Below are 20,357 nucleotides of genomic sequence, written 5' to 3'. Positions count from 1 at the left end.
CAGTTTGATATGGAACATAACTTCAATTGAGACGTAACCTTTAGGGCTCACAGAGTCCAATGTCACTCTGTAATGCTCCTCTCTAAAGCTGTAGCCTCTGCGTGTGTGTAATTGATTTTCACTTGGTATCCAACACAGCCTGTGTAGAAAAGCAAGCAGTGTCTGAAACAAATCAAGTTTTACACTGGCAATACGCCAAAGATAGTCCCAACAAAAATTAGCAGCATCAGACAGTCACACTACCTCAGTACCTGAATAGAAGCAGGACCAGAATCAATAGTGAGACAGATGGATAACATGCAAGGTGTTTTATCACGGTTATTGATTTAATTTGTGTACGCATGTGTGTATCTCTCACTCAGGTTCCAGTGTAATTGTGCAGTGGGATACTACGGGGCTTTGTGCGAGCTGGATGTGAATGAGTGCGAGCTTCTACCTTGTCTGCACAATGGCAGCTGCTACAATGTGCCTGGAGGCTACCATTGTCTCTGTCCCCATGGATTCACAGGTATAGGAATGCTCTCTGAATGTCAATGCAACATATACACTTTGCAACCTATCTCTTCTGTTACAGGATGATGCAACTGAAACACCATGCTTAGGGAAACATACAGACATGCAATTTATGACAGCCAAACCCATCTGATTCCTTGTTTTAAAATCCCTCCATATCCTCGCCCCTTCTTATCTCTGTAACCTACAAACCTCTGAGATATCCGCGCTCCTCTAATTCCGGCCTCCTGAGCATCCCTGATTTTAATCGCTCCACCATTGGCAGCCATGCCTTCGGCTGCCTGGACCCAAAGCTCTGGAATTCCCTCCCTAAGCCTCCATCTCTACCTCTCTCCCCTCCTTTAAGATGCTCCTTAAAACCTACATCTTTGACCAAGCTTTTGGTCGCCTGCCCTAATATCTCCTTATGTAGCTCGATATCAAATTTTGTTTGATAATACTCCTGAGAAGCACCTTAGGATGTTTCACTACGTTAAAGGTGCTATATAAATGGAAATTGTTGTGGTTGATTAAAAAAATTCAAGTTGTTTAGAGATTATTTTTAATATAAGAATTGTGGTCTGTTGCTGCATTATTCATTCAGGCTCTCGTCAAAATGATTTTCCTTCCTCTTACACTCTGCATTACAAATTCAGCCTTAATAGTGTTGAAGAAGAACAAATCTCTACAGAATAATGGCCTTTGGAGATTATGACATAGACGCTCCAAATCCCAGCATAGCAACTTCCATATTAGGCAAATGCTCAGTATGTTGCGAATCATTACTCTCTATTCCCTGAAGCTCTGCTGAGAATAGTAACTCCTCCACAGAGCACCTACCCAGGGAATGTACAACTGCAATGTTCTTCCAGCAGCTTTCTGAAATATTAGGCAAAACTGTGCTGGGAATAATTTTCATTCGGGACAGAAATCTTGCAATCTTTTTTGGTTTTAGTCCAAAAGGGAATACATGTATTGATATTTTCTCTGGCTGAAGGTCTTTGATTTTCTGCACATATCGGGAATGTTTAGATGAATTGTTTCCACATACAATGACACTGGCAGGTTTGCGAAGTGGTGTGCTTTGTCAGCAGCTCTCATTGTTGGGCACCCACTGCTCTCTGCTGGAAGGTGATATCACTTGTGTCATTCGATGGTGTATTTTTGTGCTCCCTGTGTGACATGCTGCAGAAAGTGTTGAAGCAATTGGATACAGAATGCCCTCGTTTATTTACCAATAGGGAGGCCGATATTAGGGAAGCCATCCATTTCCAATTCGCTGAAATATGGTGCTGTTCCCGTGCTAATAATTCTTCCAGTTAAAAGTAATTCATTGGCAACACATCTCGTGAAGCCCTTTTGCAAAGATGTCTTGATGAGACAATTAGAAGGTGTGTGGAATGATATATGCCCAGAGCAGCCATTTATATTGGGTTTGTGTCACCGCTTTAAAGGAATGGAAAATGTACTCATTCGCTGTGACTTCAGCAATCACAAGTTTGAATAATGAAGAAGACACAGACATTCAAATCAATATGTCAGTTATTACTGTTTGCTATAAAATATGTACCAGATAATAAGAGCTGTGTTGCTTTATTATTGTTGTTGCTGCCAATTTGCCCTGAGGCAGCACGTTAAATCAAAACAGATGCATATATATGCATTTTAATCAATGGGTCTTTCTTTCTTTCTTTCTTTCTTGTAACATATGTAACATATTCACAGGATAATATGAACAAGAAGAACCCTTCATTTTTCTAACTACATGTTAGACATCGCCTAATTAGAGAAAGAGCTGCGTCAGATATATGTTAAAACGCATACAATCTCCACCACTTAGACCATCCACGTTTATCACAAGCAGCCACCTATCTTGGGCAAATAGCGCTAGGAGTCAATTACAAAGGCACCAATTATAAGGTATTAAGCTTGCCAACCATTTCAGGGAGTTCAATATGTACTTATCCATTTAAAAAGCTCAGCTGGCTTCAGCCAAAGTCTGGTTTTCCAACAGTTTCAATCAGCTGTTTGCACTTTGTTAAAGTGCAATTACCTCAGTGAAGAGAATCTGGATGTAACTGCTAACATTTAGAGGTAGTTGCTAAGTGATATTTCCCGCTTTTTAAAATATGTCAGTTACCTCACGTTTTGGTTTTACCGCCCACCGCATATAGCGGGCAAATTGCGTTCTGTAAGGGGTGGTGGTGTGGGTGGTCATTTGTCAGCTTCACCTCTGACTCCTTTGAGTGGTTCGAATCGCTCCCACTCCCTTTTGTTCTAGACTTTAGATTTATTTGGGGGTTGTAATAAACTTGCAACAAACACCTGGGTTAGACAAAAGAATTCAGATCTTTATTTTGAGACAGGAAAATATGTAATACAATAAAACTTATACTTTAAAAGGGTGGGGAACACTCGGAAATAAGCGAGTGAGAATTGCAATACACAAAAACCCTTACCCTCCCAACCCCACTACACTAACTAGGCTGGAATCCAGAGGACCAGGAAATGCTCACCAAAACGACTTTCTTGACAGATGTAGAGGTTCGCGATTTCGGGTTCTCTTTAGTTGTGGTGGTTGGGGCCTGCCGTACCTCGGACGTGGTAGAAGACTGCACCTGCGTTGGGTCTTCAGTTTGGGTTTGTCCGCAGATGCGGTTAGTCGCGCTGTTGGATCTATCGAGTAAGTACCCAATTTTCTTTGGTTAGGGCTAGTTTTAGGGTCTTTTGTGTACAAATCTTACCCAGGGGTAAGTCAGACTAGCCTGTAGAGTGGAAACAAGTCTTTGGTTCGTGAGTTTTCGGCGGTTGGTTTCTTGTTGGACGCGGTGGCCCAATGTTACCTGGTTGGTGGTAATATTGGCGGTTGTTGGTTTCTGTAGGCCTTTGGTTACCGCGATCTCTGTTTCTTCTTTCTTCCTTCGAGTCTCTGATGATGATCTTTCTCTTGAGCTGTACTGTGCTCTCGCTGACCTTCTGACGAGCTGACTGACCGACTTGTGCTGCTTGAACTGAAAAGGCAGGCCTCAATTATACTAATTTGGGGCCTGGCTTATCTAACCGCCAAATCTCGGGTTTCTTTGTTAAATTTGGCAGGCTCGTTATTTTTAATGTCTTTTAAAACTTTAACGAGCTTCGGGGATGGCCCATCCAAACTTAATTGGCCTTTAACTGGTTTCGGGATTGCCTTGAAACCAGTTTTAAAAATGCAAAATGTTTGTCAATCTCTTTAATTGACTTTGGACTGTGGTTTGTTTGTGGTAACCTGTAGGGCTAATGTTCCTTCCTTTGTATTCCTGGGGACATGTCCTGTTTATTCGATACCTGGTTCTGCGAATTCTCGGCGGGAAAACAGGCTTCATTGTCCTTATGTAAAGCTGGGGCGGCCCTGGACATTCCTTAGACAGTCCAATATCCAAACCTCGGGGGCCCACTCCGCCTCCCCATTGTTCCAGCCTTTTGCAAGCCTGAACATGTCTTTTAAACCAGCCAAACTTCCTGGGATTTTTATTTTAAATCCCTTTTGCCCAATAACTCCTTAAAACAGTCCAAAATCTCTTCCTTCTTACACTTGGACAAAAAATGTGTAATTTAACTCTTTGAAATTCTTCTGTTTAGCCCAACCATACTTTTATCCCTTTTACAGATTTCTTCTGTAATGTTCCAAAATCATTTTTAAAATGACTTTCCTTCTGTTCTGGGGTTGTGCAGAAATTTTCGAACCTTACAGTTCACACCAACTATACACCGCTATACATGGTGAGGGGCTGTATTTCCAAACTATAAACAGGATAGTCTGTACTCAGATGGTATTTTTTTTTTAAGTACCATTTTATTGTCTGTTTGACAAACCACTTAAAAAAAAATTAATGGCCTCTGTCTTATATTATTTCTGATACGGTCTTGGGGAAACAATGGTCAATTTGGTGAAAGCAACTTATTTAAATTAATGGTGCCATGGAGGCCTATCACGTTGCTGTTTGTGGGAGCTTGCTGTGTGCAAATTGACTGCTGCATTTCCCAGGGACTACACTTTAAAAAAGTACATCATTGGCTGAAAAGCGCTTTGGGACCTCCTGAGACCATGAAAGGTGCTATATAAATGCAAGTCTTCCTTTCCTGTGCCATGGCAAGCTTTTGGGCATGAAGCCTGACCTCACACCGTGATGTGAGCTCAGCTATTTTAAATATATATTCAGCACCCCGGCACACAGCAATGCCAAAGGGGAAAGGTTCGTGTCATTGGGTGCCAACACCCTGAGAAAAGGTGTTGGTCCGCTATAAAGGAGAGCAATGTCAAATGGTTGAGGAAGTGCAGAGGCAGACAGAGGACTGTTAGTTTGATCTATCCCGTCCAGCGGGAGACATGGAAGGGTTCGGGTCGACCGCCTATTTCACACCCCACCCAGTTTAATTCCCCATTGACTTCAATGTAGTCACATTGGTCGAGGTACAAAACTAGGGTTGCCAACCTGTCAGGATTGTGCTGGAGTCTCCGGGAAATAAAGACTAATCTGCTGTGGGCAACGCCCAGAAGAAGAAAATCATAGGGACACTAAAGAAAATTCTACAAATGGAAACACCCTCTCTATATCTACCCTATCAAAGAGTGTCAGCCATGGCTCAGTGGGTAGCACACTCACCTCTGAGTCAGAAGGTTGTGGGTTCATAGTCCCACTCCAGGGACTTGAGCACACAAATCTAGGTTGACACTCCAGTGCAGTACTGAGGGAGTGCTACCCTGTCAGAGGTGCCGTCCTTCGGATGAGACGTTAAACCAAGGCCCCGTCTGCTCTCAAGTGGACATAAAAGATCCCATGGCACTATTTCAAAGAAGAGCAGGGGACTTATCCCCAGTGTCCTAGCCAATATTTATCCCTCAATCAACATCACTAAAACAGATTATCTGGTCATTATCATACAGGAAACTTTGTGATATCTGGCACCGACAGAACCGAGCTGTTGCCGATCTATCAAAACTGCCGGACATACCAGCGTTAATGTTGAAGCATACGAAGATTTGCAGCTCCATATCTGGCAACAAATGCTGTTGCTTAGCAACAGCTTCTAAACAGTCGGCGGTACCTTGGAAGCGTCTCTGTAGCTTAGCAACAGCTTCAGAGAGATTTTGCAGAGCCTGACTGTTGAAAAAAAAGCCACGAGAAGAAAAAAAACCTAACAAAACGGCTCCTGATTTCTGCCGGTAGATCGAGGTTTCCGGACATATAACCTCCGGATAAACCAAAGTTTCCTGTATTGCTGTTTGTGGGAGCTTGTTACAACAGTGACTACACCTCAAAAGTACTTAATTGGCTGTAAAGTGCTTTGAGACATCCGTTGGTTGTGAAAGGCACTATATAAATGCAAGTCTTTTTTCTTTTTCCTAAACAACCATCAAAGCAGTATACAGTAGTTGTGTAGACTCTAGTGCAGAACAGGCCTCAGCATCCTATAATACAGCGACAACCAACATTCATCAGGGCTACAGATGACAAGCATCGTATTAACAGTTGCATAAAAGAAGTGTTAATGCTGGAAATCTGACGTAAAACAAGACATGCTGTAAATTGACAGTGCCTGATGCGAATTGGCTGCTAAGCACCTGAAGAAACTGACTGCAGCACACATGGCGCATGCTGCGATCATTCGCAATCGAATTTTGCAAAGAGGGCCTATAACAGATGTAAGGCTGCCAATTTGCATATGCAAAGGAGCACAATGCCTGTTTCAGGCACGCCCCCATGACACCTACGGAGGAGTCTCAACCAATATGATGGGTGGTGCACTTCCGGCACAAAATGAGCGCATGCACGCTGCATGCCATATTGGATCTGTCGGCGCCTATTTAACGCCTATAAAACGGATGCAGCGTGATCCAATTTCTAGTGTTTATAATGTGCAAGTAGATGGCAGACATCCTTGAATGTGCGGCTCTGTGAATGTGTGTTCGTGTGTTTGTGCATGTTTGTTTGTGTGTGTGTGTGTGCGTTTGTGTGCACACGCATACACATTTTTGTGTTTGTGCATGTGTATGTGATTTGTATTAGTGTTTGTTCATGCCTGTTTGTGCGTGTTTATTGTGTGTGCGCACGTGTGCACAATTACATTTTGTGTGCACGTTTGTGCGTGTGTGTATGCACGTTTGAGCATGATATTTTTAAGAGGATGCTCTTGTTTTTATTTGTAAGATGAATAGAGATACATCCACACAATAAGCCTTAAGCAATTCCTCTTAAGCTTGTTGGGCAGCAGTGCATGTCGGTGCAGTGGCCTTTACCTAACTTTTTGAAAAGGGAGAACATATTGGGGCAGTAATTCCTCCCCAAACGCGTGAGTGCAGAAGGGGTACTCACGCGTCTGGCCGGAGGAAATGCCGGTTTTCAGCATGCACAGCGCATGCGCTGAAAACCGGCATTTCCTCTCCTCTAACCCAAGAGGTGAAGAGGCTAGCGCATGCGCTGTAGGGGGCGGCGCATGCGTCTTGGATTTCCTCTATTTTGGGGGATTTGTGCATGTGTAAAGGCCTCCGGTCTTTACGCTTGTAAAAAGCACACGTAAGTATTTATTTTTACAGGTAAGTGGTGTTTTAGTGCAATTTAGAATTTTTTTTCCACAGGTTTATTATTTTAAAGAATCTACAATAAGGTAAGTTTAGTTTTAGACCCCTTTTATTAAAAATTTATTTTTTTCAAAAAAAAAAATTATTGTTTAAATTATTTTTTTAAACTTATTTATACTTAATTTAATGATTGGGGTGTTTTTTAAATTTTTATTTAAAGTTTAAATAGTGTTTTGGGCCCCCGTAGTTTTCATGAGTTTGACAGCTATTACTCTCAAACTCATGAATGAACCTTCCCCTCCCCTGATTGGTTGTACAGTGCTCACCTGATCCCAGCCGGCACATCGCACTAACTACGCCGCTGGATCAGGTAAGCACTGCGCGCTGACATCTGAACCGGGCCTGTGAGAGGAAATGCAAGCAGGCCCGGGCTTCAGATGTCAGCGCGCAGGGTGAGTGCAGATCGGGGGCTTGCACGCGCGGCAAGCCCCCGATCCTAATTTCAGGGCCATTAAATCTTTATTAGGACCCTCACTTATTCAAGCACACACCACTGGAAGCTCTCCCAGCTTTATTCTGCAATTTAGAAGTAATTTATAAAATTACAGGTTGTAAATAAATGCTGACCTAACATAGACTTCAGGCACCTCGAGCTCTGTGCTGTGACTGTTCAATGTACATCGCTGTCTCCAAACAAATCAATAACAAATTAGGTCAAGCAAGTCTTTTATTTTTAATTTGATTATCTATGATTCTGCAAAATCTACTTACATCTCAATATCTGTAAATTGACATTTTTAAGGGCACATAAGCCAAAAGTTTTATCTGATACTGGGCAAGAAGTACAGTTTATGATGGGTTCTCTAAAATTGTCTCTAAGCTAAAAGCAATAAACTACATTTATGTAGCACCTTTCATGACCTCAGGACATCCCAAAGTGCTTTACAGTCAATGAAGTACATTTGAAGTGTAGTCACCGTTGTAATTTAGGAAACACAGCAGCCAACTTGCAGACAGCAAGGTTCCACAAACAGCAATGAGATAATGACCAGATAATCAGTTTTAGTGATGTGGGCCAGGACACTGGGGGAGAGCTCCCCTGCTCTACTTTGAAATATTGCCATGGAAACTTTTACGTTCACCTGTGAGGGCAGACGGGACCTCGGATTAACATCTCATCTGAAAGATGGCACCTCCGACAGTGTAGCACTTCCTTGGTACTGCACTGGGAATGTCAGCCTGGATTCTGTGATCAAGTCTTTGGAGTGGGACCTGAACCCATGACCTTCATGACTCAGAGGCGAGAGTGTTACCCACTGAGCCACAGCTGATACCGACGGTGCTTTGAGATACGTGGATTGGTATTGTCCTGCCACCAGAATCTCCAATTAATATATGTTTGCCCCCCTCCCATATTCTCCCCTCCTCTGCTGAAAGCACTGGCTCTTTGGCCCATGGGAGCCTCACCTGAGGGATAGCTTTCTATGTATGAGTCCAATCAGTAAATGTTGGTAGGTCACTTGACTGTGGGCTCGCCTGAGCTGAGGTGATCCCCTCTTTATCCATTGACCGCACACAAGATTGCAGATGGAGCCATTGGTTAGTAATTAGAAACGGGAGCCCTGGCTTATTACTTCCACCCCTCCCCCCCCAACCTCACCACGTCAAGCCAGCTGTCATGCGCTGCTGCAAGTCGCACTGAGATCAGCTACCTCAGCTCTGATTGGGAGTTACCTCTGGGACTTTTAACTTTCTGAAACTCAGTATGATTATGGACCAGTCATTTTACCAACTGAGCCATAAGGAGGGGCCCATTTTGAGCAGCATTTAAGGACGTTATTATCTTGCTGAAGTGTCTTGCTGGATGGTACAGGTCATGATACCGATGCATGCATGTGAAATATGGCAGTGATTCGCAACTCTCTCCACAACCTCACTCACACCAGGCAGGCCTTTCCCTCCTTTAGGTCAGGTGGGGTACTGGACACACTGCTGCTATGAGTAACAGCAGTGTATTGAGACACCAGAAAAGCAGGTGTTTGAGTTACAGTCCGGATCAAGCTGTAAACCATTCAGATTCACTTAGACGAATCTAAGCTCCACAATGCCCATAAGCAAGCCTGTTTCAATAGGTTCTGCTTTACTTAGAGTTTACTAATACAATTTAAATTTATGTGAGAAGTCACACAACACCAGGTTATAGTCCAACAGCTTTATTTGAAATCACAAGCTTTTGGAGTGCTGCTCCTTCATCAGGTGAAGTGAAGAGATGTATATAGACACAGCATATATAGTCACAGAACACTGCCAGATGATTACAGGTAATCTTTCTAAGTGCCCTTTATCACACCTCGGCAGAGAGATAATCACAGCAATCAAAGGTGTGAATGGTGTCCAAACAGGTCGGTCAGGAAAACATTACATCAAAGAACAATGAGGTGGGGTCACAAGGGGTCAAATGTTGCAGATGCTGGGGTCTGTATGAAAAACAAAGAACAAGCAAAATACAATATAAAAAAAATGTTTTAAATTATTTTGCTGGAAATCACAGCAGGTCCGGCCGCATCTGTGTAGAGAGAACAAGCCAACGATGACTCAAGTCTGGATGACTCTACGTCAGGTGGGGTTACATGTAGTGTGACATGAACCCAAGATCCCGGTTGAGGCCGTCCTCATGAGTGCGGAACTTGGCTATCAGTTTCTGCTCGACGATTTTGCGTTGTCGTGTGTCTCGAAGGCCGCCTTGGAGAATGCTTACTCGAAGATCGGAGGCCGAATGTCCTTGACTGCTGAAGTGTTCCCCGACTGGGAGGGAACACTCCTGCCTGGCGATTGTTGCGCGGTGTCCGTTCATCCGTTGTCGCAGTGTCTGCATGGTCTCGCCGATGTACCATGCTCCGGGGCATCCTTTCCTGCAACATATGAGGTAGACAACGTTGGCCGAGTCACATGAGTATGTACCATGTACCTGGTGGGTGGTGTCCTCACGTGTGATGATGGTGTCTGTGTTGATGATCTGGCATGTCTTGCAGAGGTTGCCGTGGCAGAGTTGTGTGGTGTCGTGGTCGCTGTTCTCCTGAAAGCTGGGTAATTTGCTGCGAACGATGGTCTGTTTGAGGTTAGGCGGCTGTTTGAAGGCGAGTAGTGGAGGCGTGGGGATGGCCTTAGCGAGGTGTTCGTCGTCATCGATGACATGTTGAAGGCTGCGGAGAACATGGCGTAGTTTCTCCGCTCCGGGGAAGTACTGGACGATGAAGGGTACTCTGTTGGTTGTGTCCCGTGTTTGTCTTCTGAGGAGGTCTATGCGATTTTTCGCTGTGGCCCATCGGAACTGTCGATCGACGAGTCGAGCGTCATATCCCGTTCTTACGAGGGCGTCTTTCAGCGTCTGTAGGTGTCCATTGCGTTCCTCCTCGTCTGAGCAGATCCTGTGTATTTGCAGGGCTTGTCCATAGGGGATGGCTTCTTTAACGTGGTTAGGGTGGAAGCTGGAGAAGTGGAGCATCGTGAGTTGTCCGTGGGCTTGCGGTAGAGTGAAGTGCTGAGCTGTCCGTCTTTGATGAAGATTCGTGTGTCCAAGAATGAAACCAATTCTGAGGAGTAGTCCATGGTGAGTTTGATGGTGGGATGGAACTTGTTGATGTTGTCGTGTAGTCTTTTCCGTGATTCTTCGCCGTGGGTCCATAGGAAGAAAATGTCGTCGATGTATCTGGTGTATAGTGTTGGTTGGAGGTCCTGTGCAGCGAAGAAGTCTTGCTCGAACTTGTGCATGAAGATGTTGGCGTATTGGGGTGCGAATTTTGTCCCCATGGCTGTTCCGTGTGTTTGGGTAAAGAACTGGTTGTCGAAGGTGAAGACATTGTGGTCAAGGATGAAGCGGATGAGTTGTAGGATGGCGTCTGGAGATTGGCTGTTGTTGGTGTTGAGATTTAAATTTAATTTTTTTAATTTAAATTTAATTTTTTCAATTTAAATTTACAACACGCTGCTACTTCATATATAGTACAGGCCAAACTATTGCCATGCATAAAATTTATCACAGAAGATGAACTTGATATAATGCACATCATGAGACCTGAACTGACATCTCAGTCACCAAAGCATCAGATTCCTTTAACACCCCATATCAGTCACAGAGACAGAAACAGAGAGACGAGTAATACAGAAGAAGGAATAGCCAGCCTAGAGTTTGAGGATTGAGGGAGAGAGACAAAGACAAATGCAGGCCAGAATTTCCATTTGTCCGTGTGTGTGGGGGATTGGGGAATGAGAGTCTAAATAAATCAGAATGAGTCGGGAACCCGCCGTCATCCTGCCTCCTCGTGCCTTTAACTCAGGTGTGTTTGCCAGCATGGCAGGGACATGAATGGCAGAGGCGGGCAACCCAATTTCGATAAATATCAGCTGGTTGTCAGACCTTTAACTATCTTTTTAACCAGACCTTTTCAATTTCACTGCATGACCACGGGAATCACACAGCTCAGGAACCACGTCTGTCAAGCTGAGGTGGAAGTTCAGTGGCCATTGATCAAAGTACAGAGCATGGAAAGCACAATAAATACTGCCGCCTGACTCCTGCTTACTTTCCTAAGGGAAATGCTGTTGCTGAGTCCATTTTCAGCACAGATTTAGGTCTCTAGAGTTTGCCAGTCTTTCCTGCAAATTTGGAACCCACTGTCACCTCATTGGTACTACCTATCACACCATTGACAGATTGCTTCTCTAATCTCTACTTGACCTGTCATCCCTTCCATCAGCATGGGTGCCACTTATACTGTCTCACTTTGGTCCTCAGAATTGGACCACGATGAGCCCCAACACCAGCAGAACCAGGCACACCAGCAGCAGCAACAACAACACCACCAACCTTCTCCTCAATGACCTGATGCTGCACAGGACAGAGAGCATCAGCGCAGGGCTGCACCGCGCCAGAGGCGATACCCCCAACACTGGGTATACAGGCAGAGGATGAGCTTCCTCAACATGACTGAGCAGCAGTGCCAAAGAAGGTTCAGGCTATTGTACCAGGTCGTTACAGACATTTGTACATTGCTGGAGCAGGTCCTCCAGCCCAGAGGACCTAGTGGCTGTCAAAGTCACCAGTGCCCTCAACCTCTTCACCTCAGGCTCCTTCCAGGGATCTGCAGCAGACGTTTGTGACATCTCGCAGTCGGTCGCCCACAGATGCATCACCCAGGTGACCGTTGCCCTGTGTGACAAGTCAGCCAATTACTTCAACTTTACCACTGATGACGCCAATGTTACTGAGCAGGCGCTGGGCTTTGCTGCTCTGGCTGACTTCCCATGGGCGCAGGGCATCAGCTGTGCTCTGCATAACATAGTGCAGCAGAGAGGATTAGCGCTGCATGAGGAGCAAGGCACTGACTGCACAGCCTCTTCAGCAGAGCAGGAGGAGGAGCATCAGCTGGAAGGCGAGGAGGAGCAGGAGGAACCTGAGGTCCAGATGCCACCAGCACCCGAGCACATTGCTGCCCAGGAGGCCAAGGATGGCCTCATCATGGCCAAATTTACTTAACTTCATGCATTACATCCATATGGTTGCACATGCTGCGCCAGGTTTGGTGCTGCTCATGTTGGAGATGAACTCCTCCATTCTCTGCACATTTGCAGACATCGCGGTCACAAAACCTGTCAGAGCCTCCTGCACTTCTTCCTGCACCTCCAGGATCGCCCTCTTTCTTGATGGCCCCCGAGGCTTGCGTATCTGCGCTGGTGCTGGGTGTGCTTATGGTGCACCCTTAGAGGCTGGAGGCTCACCTGAGTAGTCATCTTCCTCTTCCACCTGGACAGTGGGGGAGGAGCTCTTGATGAACCTGTGGGAGAGTAAAGAGATGATTTAGAAATGTTATATTAAGAATGGATAACAATATCATTATGCACAAGATGACCATTCACTGGCTGCTAACATCAAACCCATATGAGTGACTGCTTTTTGCCATGTGGCTGTATGAGATGTAATTCTGTCACCAGTTTGCTGAGATGTCCCCCTCTCTCCATCTCCCACCGCCAGCTGCTTTGCAACTCCTGAGACGTCCAGGGCGACCTCCTCTGCTGGAGTCAACATGGCCACTGATGGAGGGCCACCTCCGGTTCTCTCACTCTCCCTGTTATTGTGAGCTCTCTTCTCCTGCAAGGAGGGAAAGAAGAGAAGTTTGAGTGTGAGTAATGGAATGAGTGTAAGGAATGGATGGGTTAAATCTGTAGAAGATGACTCTGAGGGAGTGGGGTGCCAATGCCAAATTACCTCCTTGTGTGGTGTTGTTATGAGTGCATTAGGATGAGGGTGAGTGTGAGGGGTGATAAGTCAGATGGGAATGTGATTATGTAGATAGAGAGAGAGGGATGTGTGGACGTGCAAGATATGTTGGTGTGAGTAATGATGTGCAGGAGTAGGGTTGGGAAGGCAGAGTGATGGGGATGTGATGAGAGGCACAGCAGGATAAAGTTGAGTGGCTTTGCACTCACCTTTCCTGATCTAATGAAATCATTGAAGCGCTTCCAGCACTGCATCCAGGTCCTCCTCACAACATCCCTGCTGTTGACCTCCTCTGCTATCTCGAGCCAGGCTCTTTTGGTCTCCTGGGGAGGTCTCATGCGTCCATCAGAAAGGAAGAGGACCTCCCTGCGTGCTCTCACTCCGTTCACAATCATATGCAGGGAGTCATCTGAGAACCTGGGTGCAGCCCTCTGCCTCTGTGCAGTCATGTGTGCAAGGCTGAGCAAGACCCACAAGCTAAAATGTTCATCCAGCACACACCTAGATGAACCATGAAATGCAATGTGGCCAAGGCTCCTTTAAATATCCCGGCTGGAAATAAGTAATCAATTATGTCATCAGACCTGCACCATTTAACCGGGCCAGGTAACGCACAGGCCTGCCTTAATAGGCACCATTAAGGGAAAGCCACTCTGAGGAGCACGATGAAAAGAAGGATGGGGTCCTGACCCGACCCGCCCAGGTAAAGAAAATTCTGGCCACTGTGTTTAATATGCTAAATTCAGTCAAAGACTGGTTCACACCCCAAGTCTTTCTCTTGAGATGGTAGGAGATTGCTTCAGAACCCACAGTCTTCGCTTTGAGATTGTAGAAGATTGCTACCCCACAGTCTTCGCTTTGAGATTGTAGAAGATTGCTACCCCACAGTCTTCGCTTTGAGATTGTAGAAGATTGCTACCCCACAGTCTTCGCTTTGAGATTGTAGAAGATTGCTACTCCACAGTCTTTGCTTTGAGATTGTAGAAGATTGCTACCCCACAGTCTTCGCTTTGAGATTGTAGAAGATTGCTACCCCACAGTCTTCGCTTTGAGATTGTAGAAGATTGCTACCCCACAGTCTTCGCTTTGAGATTGTAGAAGATTGCTACCCCACAGTCTTCGCTTTGAGATTGTAGAAGATTGCTACCCCACAGTCTTCGCTTTGAGATTGTAGAAGATTGCTACCCCACAGTCTTCGCTTTGAGATTGTAGAAGATTGCTACCCCACAGTCTTCGCTTTGAGATTGTAGAAGATTGCTACTCCACAGTCTTCGCTTTGAGATTGTAGAAGATTGCTACCCCACAGTCTTTGCTTTGAGATTGTAGCAGATTGCTACAGAACCCAGGTACTTCCCAGAAGCTGTGGGTTTCTGGCCAGGCTGAAGCAGGTCTGAAGAGGATTGGGATGTGAAGGTAAGTTTCTTACTCTTTGTGGGAGAAGGAGGAGCAGAAGTGTTTTTCCAGGCCCCACAAGGGAGGTTTAGGTTTTTCCTGCCCCAGACTCTCCCCCCCCCCCACCCCCACCAAACCCCCCGCCCTCCATTACCTCTTGTGAATCCCTCCCTGAACCCCCGATCCCACACCTAGCAGCATGCTGGCAGGTGCCCATGGGCAAGGCCAGCCACCAATTCCCACCTGTTCCAGGTGCAAAGTGAAGCAGCGACTTGGTAATAATATCCGCAGTTAAATATTGCCATGACCTCATGCTGTTGCTGAGCGGCTCAGAAAGTAACCGACTCCTGCAGAAACATGCTGATAGTTAAAATCTACCCCACTGACTGCTGGCTTGTCTGCTTTCAGTGGTCCTCAGAATCCACTGCCTGGACTCAAAGACAAGTTAAGAAATATTCATAGAATTTACAACACAGAAACGGCCACTAGGCCCACTTGGCCCATGCTGGTGTTTATGCTCCACACAAGCCTCCTCCCACCTTACTTCATCTAACCCTATCAACATAACATTCCTTTCTCCCTCATGTGCAACCATCTTCAGCCAGAAGTGCCGAGTGGATGATCCACCTCGGCCTCCTTCTGAGGTCCCCACCATCACAGAAGCCAGTCTTCAGCCAATTCGATTCAATCCATGTGATATCAAGAAACGGCTGAGCACACTGGATACAGCAAAGGCTTTGGACCCCGACATCCTGGCTGTAATACTGAAGACGTGTGCTCTAAAACTAGCCGTGCCTCCAGCTAAGCTGCTCTAGTACAGCTACAACACTGGCATCTACCCAACAAAGTGAAAAATTGCCCGATATGTCCTGTCCACAAAAATCAGGACAATTCCAATCTGACCAATTATTGTCCCATCAGCCTACTCTCAATCAGCAGCAAAGTGTTGGAAAGGGCCATTGACAGTGCTATCAAGCGACACTTACTCACCAATAATCTGGTCACTGATGCTCAGTTTGAGTTCCGACAGGACTACTCAGCACCAGACCTCATTACAGCCTTGGCCTAAACAAAGCTGAATTCCAGAGGAGAGGTGAGAGTGACTGTCCTTGACATCAAGTCAGCACTTGACCGAATGTGGCATCAAGGAGCCCTGGTAAAATTGAAGTCAATGGGAATCGGGGGAAAACTCTCCACTGGCTGGAGTCATACCTAGCACAAAGAAAGATGGCTGTGTTGTTTGAGGCCAATCACCTCAGTCCCAGGACATCACTGCAGGAGTTCCTCAGGGCAGTGTCTTCAGCCCAACCATCTTCAGCTGCTTCATCAATGACCTTCCCTTCATCATAAGGTCAGAAATGGGGATGTTCGCTGATGATTGTAATATTCAGTTCCATTCGCAACTCCTCAGATAATGAAGCAGTCCGTGCCGCATGCAGCAAGACCCGGACAACATTCAGGCTTGGGCTGATAAGTGGCAAGTAACATTCACGCTATACAAGTGCCAGGCAATGACCATCTCCAACAAGAGAAATTCTAACCACCTCCCCTTGACATTCAATGGCATTACCATCATCAAATCCTCCACCATCAACATCCTGGGGGTCACCATTGACCAGAAACTTAACTGGACCAGCCATATAAATTTATCAGATCAGCCATGATCTTATTGAATGGCGGAGCAGGCTGGAGGGGCCAAATGACCTACTCCTGCTCCTATGTCTTATGTTCTTATAAATAATGTGGCTACAAGAGCAGGTCAGAGGCTGGGTATTCTGTGGTGAGTGACTCACCTCCTGACTCCCCAAAGCCTTTCCACCATCTACAAGGCAAAAGTCAGGAGTGTGACAGAATACTCTCCACTTGCCTGGATGAGTGCAGCTCCAGCAACACTCAAAAAGCTCGATGCCATCCAGGACAAAGCAGCCCGCTTGATTGACACCCCATCCACCACCTTAAACATTCACTCCCTCCACCACTGGCGCACCATGTCTGCAGTGTGTACCATCTACAAGATGCACTGCAGCAACTCGCCAAGGCTTCTTCGACAGCATCTCCCAAACCCGTGACCTCTACCAGCTAGAAGGACAAGGGCAGCAGGTGCATGGGAACACCATCATGTCCAAGTTCCCCTCCAAGTCATACACCATCCTGACTTGGAAATATATTGCCATTCCTTCATCATTGCTGGGTCAAAACCCCTGAATTCCCTACCAATATTCTCTTTAATTTTTTTGGGTGCACAGCCTCCTTGAGGGGCTGGATGGCTGATTCAAATTTCCGTTCATGCGCGGTTTTCGCCATTGTGATGCTGGCAAGCCCTCCAGGCTGCTGCACAGCTGTGGCAGCGCAGCTTAACCGGAACATTGCTCCCTACTTAACAGCACTGTGGGAGTACCTTCACCACACGGACTGCAGCGGTTCAAGAAAGCGGCTCACCACCACCTTCTCAAGGGCAATTAGGGATGGGCAATAAATGCTGGTCTTGCAAGGGACACCCACATCCCATGAATGAATAAAAACAATTTTAAAAATGTGTTTATCTCGCTTCCCCTTCATTGTATCTATGCTATTCACCTAAACCACTCCATGTGGTAGCAAGTTCCACTCTCTTGGTAAAGAAGTTTCTTCTGAATTCCTTATTGGATTTATTAGTGATTATCTTATAATTATGACCTATAGTTTTGAATTACCCCACAAGTGAAAACATCTTCCTTGTGTCTACCCTATCAAACCCTTTCATTATATTAAAGACCTCTTTTAGGTCACCTCTCAGCCTTCTTTTTTCTAGAGAAAAATGCCCCAGCCTGTTCAACCTTTTCTGATAGTCCTCATGTGGCAGGGCTGACTGTTTGACACTCTACCATACCTTAGAACACCTCACGAGTGTAACCTCAGCTTAACTTCACTGTGCTCGATTTAAGTTTGACCGTGAAACGTTCAACACCCTCGGATACCATTGTCGAACCAAAGATAACGCCTCGATCAGGGCCAGGGGTCAAATCATACCAATAAATAGTGGATAGATTGGTGCAGGCTGCAAGCCCCTTTTTACACAAGGCAATCAAGCGTAAACCACCTTTACACACATGCAAAGTCCCAGATTCTTTACTCTGCTGATGAATTATACATAAACTGTGAGGAACACCAGGCTGCAAATTTACAGAATAAATTTAATTTCCCTGTTTGATTTGGGAGAGGCAAAGTACCCACTCGAAAATATCAGCCGCGTCTAGTTCACAGAGTGCAGCCATGCTGCCCATTGCAAACTGCTCCAGTTATATTAGTACATGCAGCCAATAGATTTTATCATCCACCATTTATCAGTGGAGTGTGGAGCTACAGATGCAGACAAATTATTATCTCAGTGTCAACCTTGGGCATCACTTCCAATTCATTTTTATTATTATTTCTCCTCCTCCTCCTCCTCCTGGGTGACGGTTCCATGGTTGGCAGCCTGATACCTCAGCACGCTTGCCATGAGGGAGCTGCACGGCAAGGCTATTTGACTGTGTAGGGCATCGTGGGCTACAGTTTGGTCCTCTCTTCAGCTGAGTCCCGCACCCTGCAGACTCTTCCAGCAGGTTTGGAGGTAGGAATGCCTAGTGGCACATTGGCATAACATGTCGGAGCCCCGATCGCATCCCTGATTGATTTACCGCCCGTGTAGACTGGGGACATCACAGACTACAGCAATGTCCCTACTACTAGCTCAGCACAGAGCGGGAGGGTCAAAACTGGCCTCCAGGGCTCCGTTACCTGTTGGCCTGTGGATTGATACGAACAATGACGGAGAGGAAAAGACCCTCTGATACCTTGTGCATCGCACTTTCCACTCCACCCAAAACCAGGCCAATTTGGGAGATAAAAAAATCTGGGAAATTCCTCTCCGACTCCCCCCCGCCCCATGGCCCCTGGCAGCACCCTCCCCCACCATGGCCCCTGGCAGCACCCCCCACTGCCCCCCCCCCCGCCAACCCCCACCGCCTTGAGCGATCAAAACTAGTCCAGGAGCCAATTCTGGCCCTGACAATTGTCTGCAGTACCTACCCTTTTTTACGAGGGGACCTCTGCCCCAGCCAGAATCAGGACCAGCATCAAAGGAGAAATTTTCTTTTTGTTTGAGGGCCTGAACTCTCCTGTGAGGACTGCAACCTCTTCTTTCCCTCGGTTTTTGTTCCCAGAGGTCCATGCACAATCATCGCTGCAGAGGAGATATGAAAACAGCAGCTGTTGTGAACTCTCATCCCCCAGTTGCTCGTCCCCCCTGGAGAGATGTATTCTTGGAGCAGTGTAGTGGGCAATGGAGTGGGTGATTGAACCCGTGCCCTTAAATTCCATTGGCGCTCCAACATGTTATGCCAACCTGCCACTGGCCATTCCTACAGATTGGTGCGTACAAGCAAAGAGAAAATACTTATAGGTCAGCTGCTGCCTATGTCCCAATGCCTTCGGAGAAAAGTCATCTTTTCTTTCAAGCAGAAAATTAACCCCTATATTTCCTGTGCAAGCCAAGCCCACTCTTCATAAGACTCATATAGAAATATATTGAAATAAACAGATAAATATTCATTTTCCAATCTGCAGGGGCGACTGACTAGGCCCCCTTATATTGGCCTGTGCTCCCCCTCAGCCTGAAGGTCAGCCGTGACTCAGTGAGTAGCATGTTCATCCCTGATTCACAAGGTCATGGGTTCAAGTCCCACTCCGCAAAACTTAAACACATAGCCCAGGCTGGCACTCCAGTGCAGTAGTGAGGGAATACTTTCGGATGAGACGTTAAACCAAGGCCCCGTCTGCCCTCTCGGGTGGACATAAAAGATCCCGTGGCACTTTTTCAAAGAAGAGAAGCAGGGGAGTTCTCCCTGGTCAATGTTTGTCCCTCAACTAACATGACTAAAACAGATCATCTGACCATTATTACATTGCTGTTTGTGGGATCTTGCTGTGTGCAAATTGGCTGCTGTGTTTCCTACATTACAGCAGTGACGACACTTCAAAAAGTACTCCATTGGCTGTGAAGCACTTTGGGACGTCCTGAGGTTGTGAAAGATACTCTTTCTTTCATCTTTTCCTCACCTGATTTTCCTCTATACACTGTAGTCTGGTGATTCACTGCTCCCAGGCACAAGAATCGGCCTCATTGACCCTTGGCCATTGCTGAGCACAATACAATGTGGCGATACTCCATTTTGCCACTGTATAACGTCACGGGAGAGATTTTAAACCTTTTGCCGCGCAATGTGCTGTCGATGGGCAGCACTGAGGGAGTGCTGCACTGTTGGAGGTGCCGTCTTTTGGACGGGACGTTAAACTGAGGCTCCGTCTGCCATCTCAGGTGGGCATAAAAGATCCCATGCCACTATTTCAAAGAAGAGCAGGGGTGTTCTCCCTGGAGTCCTGGTTAACATTAATGCCTCAACCAACATCACTAAAACAGATTATCTGGCCATTTATTTTGTCACCATCATGCCATTTTGAGGCCTAGGTGAACTGCGTACAGCCGGTAAACTGCACACGCCGAACCAGCACTCAAAAGCTGTACTGTACTTCAGACCTCTTATTATCATAGAATCACACAGCACAGAAAGAGGACATTCAGCCTGTTGTGCCTGTGCCAGCATTTTGAAGGAGCTG

At 46.1% G+C, this 20,357-nt stretch overlaps 1 protein-coding gene across 11 annotated transcripts in view; it reads left to right on the top strand.

The window, feature by feature from the left end:
- The window catches only part of LOC147112361 (protein eyes shut homolog), a 2,879,641-nt gene that overhangs the window by 2,344,277 nt on the left and 515,007 nt on the right, over positions 1-20,357 (top strand). For all 11 annotated transcript variants that reach the window (XM_085996555.1, XM_085996552.1, XM_085996547.1 and 8 more), the window contains one exon: positions 363-508. In XM_085996555.1, coding sequence (XP_085852681.1) covers positions 363-508 — 146 coding nt within the window. The remainder of the gene's footprint in view (positions 1-362; positions 509-20,357) is intronic.

This window comes from Somniosus microcephalus, chromosome 9 (assembly GCF_052327205.1).
Source record: "Somniosus microcephalus isolate GS21.2 chromosome 9, FLI_Smic_1.0, whole genome shotgun sequence".
NCBI lineage: Eukaryota > Metazoa > Chordata > Chondrichthyes > Squaliformes > Somniosidae > Somniosus > Somniosus microcephalus.
This window is presented reverse-complemented; position numbering and strand designations above follow the sequence as displayed.